At 34.7% G+C, this 9,718-nt stretch overlaps 1 protein-coding gene across 2 annotated transcripts; it reads left to right on the forward strand.

The window, feature by feature from the left end:
- The first annotated feature begins 3,881 nt into the window (after positions 1-3,881).
- LOC149252361 (type IV inositol polyphosphate 5-phosphatase 9-like) lies at positions 3,882-9,067 on the forward strand. 2 transcript variants are annotated; one of them, XM_089459666.1, is made up of 11 exons: positions 3,882-4,399; positions 4,478-4,586; positions 4,676-4,783; positions 5,290-5,449; positions 5,704-5,808; positions 5,907-6,399; positions 6,823-7,007; positions 7,120-7,195; positions 7,720-7,862; positions 7,960-8,188; positions 8,352-9,067. In XM_089459666.1, exons 1-11 carry the CDS (start codon positions 4,370-4,372, stop codon positions 8,559-8,561), a joined length of 1,848 nt encoding a protein of 615 aa, XP_089315792.1. In that variant the 5' UTR covers positions 3,882-4,369; the 3' UTR covers positions 8,562-9,067. The 2 variants fall into 2 exon arrangements, with proteins under 2 accessions (XP_089315792.1, XP_089315791.1); XM_089459665.1 differs by having other exon boundaries at positions 7,087-7,195; positions 8,352-9,066.
- Positions 9,068-9,718: the final 651 nt, after the last annotated feature.

The following is a 9,718-nucleotide window of genomic DNA, read 5'->3' on the forward strand; positions in this document are numbered from 1 at the left end:
ATTATTGTTGTAATTTATAGTGATTAGTTGTGTGTATGGTGCTCATTTTATGCTTAATTTTAAATTGTGATTGTGTATTCTAAGGTTAATTTTTCAACTACAAACTTGCTTATATATTTTCTTTTATATTGCACTAAGGGTTAGATCAATTCCATAGTAATTAATTTTAACTGTTAATTTATATATATTAAATATGGATGAGGTACAAATTCCTTATTAGAATTATACTTATCATGATTATAAATCTTGGAGTTCTTTGATTCACCACTACCCCATTGATGTGAAAGGCCTAGTCTTGTCAATTTCGTCTCTTTCTTCTAAAGGAATATTTGATTCCCTAATGAAGAGAGGCATTATTATCCTTTTATAATCTTCTTATTGGTTGGTTTTTTATAGTTTAATTATCTACATCATACAAATATGCTTTCTCACAATATTGTTAATGATCAGGCTTAGGCCTTTTTTCCCTTTGTTCTTCCTTTTTGTGAGATTGTGCTTGGGAAAATATATGAAGATGTCTCTTTTGTTGATGCATCTAATACCAAAATGATATTTTCTTATAATCAAGAACCTAAGACCATATTGTATTTTCATTATATAGGATATTCTTAGCTAGAAGATTGATGATAATATCAATCTCAACATATATACATGCATATATACAGAGCCAACTTAATACTATCAATATTGATTTTATGTAGATTCCTAAATTACTATCAATTTTCTCAAAAATAATAAATAATAGAAATATAGAGTCATATTTGGAAGATGTGCCCAAATAGGAGTCTTAGTAGAAAATATAGTGTTAGCATAAAATTCAGGGAATTATGGCATAACAAAAAAACCACTCTTCCCCAAAACCAAGGACCCTCCTCAACAAGAATTTAACAATCAACAATTTGAAAAATAAAAAATAGAGAAAACTTTGGCACAAACTTATACCTAGTATTGCATCATCTTGGTCAAATATATCCTCGAGTCCAATTTTGATATGGGAATTTAAAGGCTATGGAATCTACAAATGAAAAAAATATATTTTATATGGTGAGATTAGTTTGTAACCTCCATCAACACCTATAAACTAGCTAATTTCCATGTTTCTCTCCTTGATATACACTAGACAAAGGAGGATTTGAAGCAACTAAAGGAGAGGATTTCTTTCTAACCACATCTCTAAAGTAGATGGGTTGTGAGAATGTAAGCACTGCATTTCCCACCTCCCCACCATATTAGCATGTAAACTATGTGATAAATATGAGTCTTTGCAAAAGTGGTCATGAGACACTACAAGTGGTCATCGAATAATTTATCTTCAAACAAAAGTTGTATCTAATCCATATAGATCCCATGTAGCTAATGTAGTTTGTACATTAGTTGTTCTTTGTAATCATTAGATTTCACCAACAAGAATAAGGTTTTCCATGTGATAAATCTAACCATGATTTGAAAGCTAGAGAAATTAGTTGAATCCTCTCAAGTTAAGGATTCTCTTGCAAAATTCTTGATACATGCATTTCAACAAACACTTGTTGTGCAAGCATTTCACCAAAGAAAAAATAATTGTCAAAAATTTTTCTTGTTCCCATTTCACCAAACATTGGACATGTATCCTCATTAGAGAGAATGATACATGAGAATACCCGTAGAAGGACCGACAACAAAATCTCTACTACAAACCATGAGGGGTGCTTCTAAGCAATGTAGAGAGTCACAAATACATTGATCACATTCTCAGTGCAAATCAAGAACAAGAAACAAATTACCCTAGTTATATTCTACCCCACCAATTGAATCCTTTTGTCCAATTTGCAATAGGATCCACAAAGTCACTCCACAATAAATAGTAGTTGTCTATCCTTTTTCCGTATACATAACAAATAAATCCCACAAGAATGACCCTCCGTTGCTTTGAAAAGCCAAAACAAATTACCCTAGTTCTATTCTACCCCACCAATTGAATCCTTTGGTCCAATTTCCAACAAGATCCACAAAGTGGGTCCACAATAAATTGTAGCTATCTATCCTTTCTCCATATCACATCACAAATAAACCCCACAAGAATGACCCTCCCTTCCTTTGAAAAGACAAAACAAATTACCCTAGTTATATTCTACCCCAACAATTGGATCCTTTTGTCCAAATTCCAATAAAATCCGCAAAATGGGTCCACAATAAATCATAGTTGTCTATCATTTCTTCATATTACGTCACAAATAAATCTCAAATGAATGAACCTCGCTTTCAGCACATTGAGAAGCCATGAATTCATTGGGTTCAAAATTATTTCAACTTGTCATTATCATTACCAAAAAAAACTTGAGATAGCCATATTTTTTTTATCATTTTTTATTTCTTACAAAACAACTAATTACCCCAAACTTTTCATAAAAATTTCTTAAATTCTATATTAATTATTAAATAAATCAATGCATATTAACCATATCAAATTATTCACAATTCTAATCTAAATTTTTGTTAATAAAATTGATTAGCTTCATTTTCCCGCCTTTTCAATATAATTGATTGCAGATCCACCACAAAACTTTTATGCTTACTTAAAAATGAATTTATACCACTGTAACGATAATTCTTAAAATTAGTAGGTACCGTTATATTTAGAAACGATACATATATAAAAGTAAAAAGGGTCGGAACAAATGCCACTGAAATGCTTTGCACCTAAAAATGTGATTGAAAAGTTTGCTATTATAATATCATTTTCGTTTTATCATAAATGGGTTCGCATTAAAATTCAATAAGAGAGTTCTGGATACGAGTTGTTTAACGATGAGGAGATAATGGATGCAATATCTTACATTGGGATGACATTCGATACTATATAAGGATAAGCCTACTATAATATAGTCTGTCCTGATATTTTAATGGATACATATCATTTTGAATAATACGGTTTGCTCTCGTATTTATATATGTATTATATATAAACTTGTGAAAGAAGAGTAGGTGGAAAGTTTTGAATATAAATATTTACAGAAATAAGCTAAGACGCACTATAGAACAACTTTTTCAGCAAATCCAATACCGTGATATATTAAAGAATAACTGATATGTCATCTTGAAAATGCCATAACATGCAGGAAGCACATGAAAAGTTTCACCGAGGAGCGTCTCCTTGTACTCATCTTAAGCGTCCATGTATGCGCATGTGGAAAAGCTTTCATGTAGAAGAGTTGGTTTTCAAATGGTTTTTCAAACCCACTTGTCTTAACTTCGTCATCTCTGACCGCTTGATAATTACATAACCAAGTGGGTATATTTCATATTATTCCATAGTAGGGATTTGATCTCCATGGTTGGGATTTGATTTCCATATCTATGTTTTACCGTCGTGTTGTAGATTTTTGATGTTTATAAAACTTTAACTTGAATTGACTGCTGGCCGACCTTAACCTAATCCGGTTTAATCATTGATCCACTCTATTACCACGAACTCCGATCGACAATACCACTAAATTTCTTGATGAGAGTACAAATTATGGACCACTAATGCAATTGTGATCAGGACAATTTTCCACATTATTTTTCAGGGCAGTGGTTGGGAGCTTAGAAGGAAATGGAATGATAAACAGTTTAATATGATTTATGGAAGAAACGTCCACAAAATGGTGGCCGCAGCAAGTTGCACTGCGAATGAGTGCGCCCTCTAAACATTTTTTTGTCGTTCGCCCGTCATTCGCAAGTGGCCTACCCTAGCCTTTGAAAAAATATAAACGAAATGGACAACCTGAACGTAGACAGTATAGTCGTTCAAATAGGTAACGATTAAGTGGTGGAAAGTGGGGCCAAAAACTGACGAAAGGTGAAGTGGGCTAAGTGCAAATTGTCAGAATTTTAACGAGTTATAAATAGGTTATGACATTTTGTAATGAAGATTAAACAATCTTGACCGATTCCTCTGGTGTGTAATCGAGGACCTGTGTTTGCGGCCATTATTATCCTTAGTTTTAATGTGTTTATCAAGAGAATGATAATGGTTTTGGTTTTGGTTTGAGAGTTGTGGAACGCAGGGCGCCATTTTATGTAGTGTTCAGAAGGACGACATCGAGCCTCTAAATTTTTGTGCTCAATATGTTATTGGCATCTCTTTTTCAGGCAAAGATTCAATTCTCTGAAGGAATTTACCCCATCTGCTGTGGTCTGCCATTATTCGACCTTGGAATCCTGGCATTTCTTCAATTCAAGGCAGAATATGACCGTTGAACATGTTTCCTATGATATAAAATCATACAAGGCACTCAAATACTTAGAATCTATGGTTTTTACATTATAACGCGTAGATTCTCATTTGCAAACCTCACAGGTCTCGGCATAATTACAAACCTACTGGCTCGCATGATCCCATTCTGACATGCGGAATTTAAAAGCCAAACAAGGAGAGGTAAATATAGAAAATTTTCCTTTGGAGTGCACCCATAAATATTTGAAAATTTTATATAAGTGGAATCTGTTGATGCAGATCATGTGGCCTCGTCTGGTTGCTAACAAATTCCTCGGTGGGAAATCGGGCTGCGAATCTTTCAACAAGGACGATGGTAGAGACACAGAAAGCGAGACAGAAGACGAAGGTATCGATTCGTAATTTATTATTTGGGTATAGAATTAAAATCAGTGCTTGAAAGTAATTACTAATAAGTCTGTCATGTAACCCATCCAGATGTTGCACCATTGTCTTCAAAGCCTCCGCAGAACCAGACGCGCGGGCCAAGTCTTCTATCAATGTCCACAAGTGCCAGCAGTAATCCACCAGCATCAACAAACTCAGGTATCACTTACAAATTTTGTGGCAAATTATTTTCTCGAAGATGTTAAGGGCAAATGTCTAGTCTACCGGTATCAACAAATTCAGGTATCACTTCTAATCATTTTCCATGTAAACGTTATATCATTTTTTTTCCAGGGAAATCATCATCTTTCTCCATATTAGAAAATTCTAATCATTTTCCATGTAAACAATATATATTTTTTCAAGGGAAATCATCTTCTTTCTCCACCTGGTATAAGTGACTTCTAATCATTTTCCATGCACACAATCTATTTTTTCAAAGGAAATCATCTTCTTTCTGTCTCAAGATCGATACAATAATTTTAGTTAGCACTTAGTCATTACAATAATGTTTTTCATCATCATTTCATTTCTTTCTTAAAATTAAGATAGAAATAACAACCATTCTACCCAACCACCCACCATAACCCTAATCAATATATCTTATTTTACTGTTTTGAAATCCTTTAAGCCTTGACCATGAAAATTGTCTGAATTTATCTCAGGAAAACCACCAAAGGCCTTAACTTCACTAAAGGCCTTCACTTCACTGAAGACACCCACGCCTCTACCTTCATCTTCTAACAGATCATCACCTTCGGGAAAGTTAATGCGTATGAAGTCGGAGACTCTGTGGGCTGATTACATGGATGCCGAAGAATACAGGTGAAGCCTATTCACATTTTCCGTTATTAGTTAAGAAAGAATGGGGAAATGGCATGTCTTCTGGCCCCTTATTTGCTAACCCATTTCTGCAGATTTTTGCCCATTGTTTCATTCATTGGTTATCATGTCGTTGTTCTCGTCCCATCAAGTCTGCTCGTCTTTTTTCATTGTCTATATATAGGGCAAACATCAGGCAGAGTTAGTTATGTTCATGGATGTCTCAATAATAATCAAAGAAACAATGGATAATGCAGTGTGTTTGTGGGGACGTGGAATGTTGCTGGAATTACTCCACCTGAGAATTTAGATTTGGAGAATTGGTTGAAACCAAACGAGCAACCCGACATTTATGTCATTGGGTAAGCTCGTATGAATTCCCTTATAGTCGCTGTAACAAATTTAACTGCAAATAATCAGTCACTGACTTTACATTTTTCTGCAATCAATTTACTGTTAGCTTTCAGGAAATTGTACCATTGAACGCAGGGAATGTTTTTGGGTCTGAAGACGTGGCCGGGCCGGGCGCCAGATGGGTTTCTCTGATACGGAAAACATTAAACGAAGAAAAGAAATCCGAAAGAGGAACAACATCTCTCGCCAGAACTTCCAGCACCCCTTCGGATTTTCTTTCCTCAATTGAAAATATGTCCGAGACTGGTATTTATAGTAGTGCTGCCAAGGATGATATTGGTGTGGGAAATCGTCGGTCTGATTCTAAATCTGAATTGTTGAGAGCTGGACCTGAACAGTTTTCTCCGGCTAAGGCCGAACAAGAATCTGGAAATGGACAGAGCAAATCTTTAAAAAGACGGCGTTATAAGTGCGTTGCGAGCAAACGAATGGTGGGACTTTTCATCTCCATATGGATCAGAGCGGAACTCCGAAACCACATTCGTGACATCAAAGTTTGTTGCGTTGGGTGCGGTATCATGGGTTGCCTTGGAAACAAGGTAAACATATAAATTTTCTTGGGTTTGGGTTTTGTTCTATGAATTTTCTTTTTCTTGGGTTTGGGTTAAATTTTCCTGGGTTTGGGTTTTGTTCTATAAATTTTTTGGGTTTGGGTTTTGTTATTAAATGAGTAGTTTAACTAATAAATAAAATAGCTTTTCCAAAATATTTTTGTATTTTTTTTGGTTGGAAATCTTTTTTCCAAAATAAAATATCCATTCAAAAGTTCGATATAACTTATCTCTTCAAACTCCATCTAACTACTAATAAATGAAATAACTCTTTCCTAAAATTTGATCACATTGTTAATCTAATTCCACACTTCAAAAAGGGTTTAAAAATAACTTTTTCATGGCCATTTTGTAAATAACTTTTTCCTCGTCATTTTGTTAATCTAATTATGTAGAATTTTACAAATGAAGGGTTCGATATCAGTAAGCTTATCCCTTCAAGAAACGAGCTTTTGCTTTGTCTGCACGCATCTTGCCTCTGGTCAAAAGGAAGGGGATGAAATCCGCAGAAACGCCGATGCTTCAGCAATCTTGAAACGAACCGTTTTTAACCGATCTCCTACTGTCGAACTGCCACGAACAATTCTGGGACACGAGTAAGTAAAATTCGCGTGTTGCAACTGTTCTTGTTTTGTTGTGTGAAATCTGAAATTTGATTGATGTTTGACAAAACAGCCGCATAATCTGGTTTGGAGACTTGAACTACAGAGTCACATTATCAGACACTGAAGTGAGGTCAATGGTTGAGAAAGAGGATTGGAAAACACTCTTGAACAACGATCAGGTAATAGAAAACTTTCATGTTAATAATTTCTAGATTGTCTTTGTAGTTTAACAATTACATATTGTATTATGCATTTTTAAAAAGTTAACATATGAAGAAAGTGGATTATGTTAAATTTTTATCTCATAGTAAATTTGTACTTAAAATAAATCTATGCAGATGATAAATGTATCTAAAACTTGGAGTAACTTGTAAGCTCCATGAACAATATCATGAGTTGAAACTTCGTTAAAAATCCATTAGACTGTAAAATGGGAATTATATGTTGATGGGAACAGTCAGACATGTTGATGATTGAGTTAGATTTAGGTAGTTTTTGAAGCTGGTGTTGTGTATCTTAAATCTTCAATCAGAAAAGAATTTTTATAAGTTTACAACTCACTGCAACAACTTTTATAAGAGCTTATAACTCATTACCGTTGACTCTTTAGAAAATAGAGCGATACAGAAGATCAAAAGTGTTAGATCCTCACCATTCACCATTAAACTGAAACTCGGGTAATTTTATGACCTTTGATAAGCAGCTTACAATAGAGAGAAGTATGGGACGTACTTTCGATGGATGGCATGAAGGAGCCATCCAGTTTCCTCCTACTTACAAGTATGCTCGGAATTCCGATCAGTATTGTCGAGTTGAAAATGGGGAGAAGCGCCGCGCTCCAGCTTGGTATGCGTTTATTTTGGTTTTTTTTTTTTTTGGAAAGGAGTCCAGGGTTGACATGTAATTCCATAACTCAGACCTGGATCATAATGAAATTGTTCAGGTGTGATCGTATTCTCTGGTATGGGAAGGGGTTGAAGCAACTTTCCTATGTAAGAGTGGACTTCCGTTTGTCTGATCATAGGCCTGTTGCAGCAAGATTTTTGGCTGATGTCGAAGTTCTCAGCAACCGAAAGGTCAAGAAGACGTTGGGCTTGTCCAAGAAAACGCCAGAGATGGCAAATATTCTAACTAGGGAGATCCAGAAGCTTTCCAAAACACGCCATGAAGGGGTAATTGACCGTTTTCTGCTACTTCTACCGATACACTAAATTTGCTGACCTGTACCATTTTTCACACCCTAAAGGAGAGCACTGTAGCATCATACTGTTTGGGTGATGAATGATAAGATAATTTATACAATTGGAAATTAACCTATTGAATTGCAACGTGCAGGTTGTTCACGACCTTGAGACGAGAAGCGCTGTTGTAAGTATAGAGAAGAGTCTTCTTCCAATTCTTAGTGAGATCCGGGCAAAGCACAATTTAGAGGTTGGGGTGATGTTGAATCAACACATAGAGGCATGGGAGAAAGAATGCCATATTCAGGCCGGAACTGAATCTAATGAAAATTCCCAAGCCCTACCCGCTCAAACCCCACTTTGAATTCATTCTTTTTTCTCACTGAGCAGACTGCGCATCTGTGGACTTCAAATGAAGACCACGATTTGCCAAATGACAAAGACTTCCTAGCGCCGTCTCTTTAACGATTGAACTCTCTTCAACGATTCCTAGCCCTGAAGAGCCCACCTCAGCATGAAGAATTTACTTTCGCAGGTATCGAAATTTCTCTGGACAGTAGCTATCTAAAGGAGATTGTAAAATGAACAGATTATGCGTATGTTCTTCAAGGAATCCTAGGATCCTTTTGTACAGGTTAATTATAATTTCGTATACATCAGTATGGTACAATATCCCATAGATAAATTAAGTAGACTCTAATTAGAACAACATGAAGTGTCTGAAACTCTGGCCTAAGGCTTGGGCTTTTTGCAGGGTAGACTTCAATACCAAGCCAAAAGATGAAGGACGTATAAATAAAGTACCTTCCTATATTCAACTCCTTACTTGCTGGGCTGAAAATTTCTTTGCAGACATGGGTTTATCGAAGATTTTTCTTTGGGAAACGCATTTCAAATAATTTGATTTGAACTTTGTTGCCATTCTGATGTTTTGCTTGCTTCGCTTAATCTACAAGATATTTACGTTTTTCTGAGTCAACGATATATTTTTTAGCTTTCACATCTACCCTCCAAAGAGATGTACTTTTTCCGATTTCTCTTACATGAAAAAGTCGAGAGATTGCCACCATATTTCTGCTTAATAATCTAATTACCTTTGCAATATATTACAAGTTTATACTGTCAAAGGGGTCTGTCGGAAGTAGTGGCCTGAGGTCCTAATCATGGAAGAGTGGTCTGAGGTCCTAATCAAGGAATATATAAATAGGTAGGTCAAGTGCTTTCTTTTAAAAGTTTAATATGGAAAGTGGTAATTAAATCAATCAAAAAACAATAATAGTATATTAAAAATATTCTCTTAATTTGATATTTATTTATTTAAAGAAATACTATCTGATTATTAAAAAATTAATATATAGTTAATAATTATTTAAAAATAAATAAATAATTATTTTAATGAAATAAATAGTTAATAATTATTTAAAAATAAATAAATAAATAGATTTGTTACAATATTATGGACCAATATTAGAGCTTATTAATACTACATACTCAAAAAACAATAAATTATTTTATACTTGT

Source organism: Pinus tabuliformis, chromosome 7 (assembly GCF_031772625.1).
Source record: "Pinus tabuliformis cultivar Carrire ecotype Pingquan chromosome 7, CPIR1, whole genome shotgun sequence".
In the NCBI taxonomy this organism is placed as follows: Eukaryota; Viridiplantae; Streptophyta; class Pinopsida; order Pinales; family Pinaceae; genus Pinus; species Pinus tabuliformis.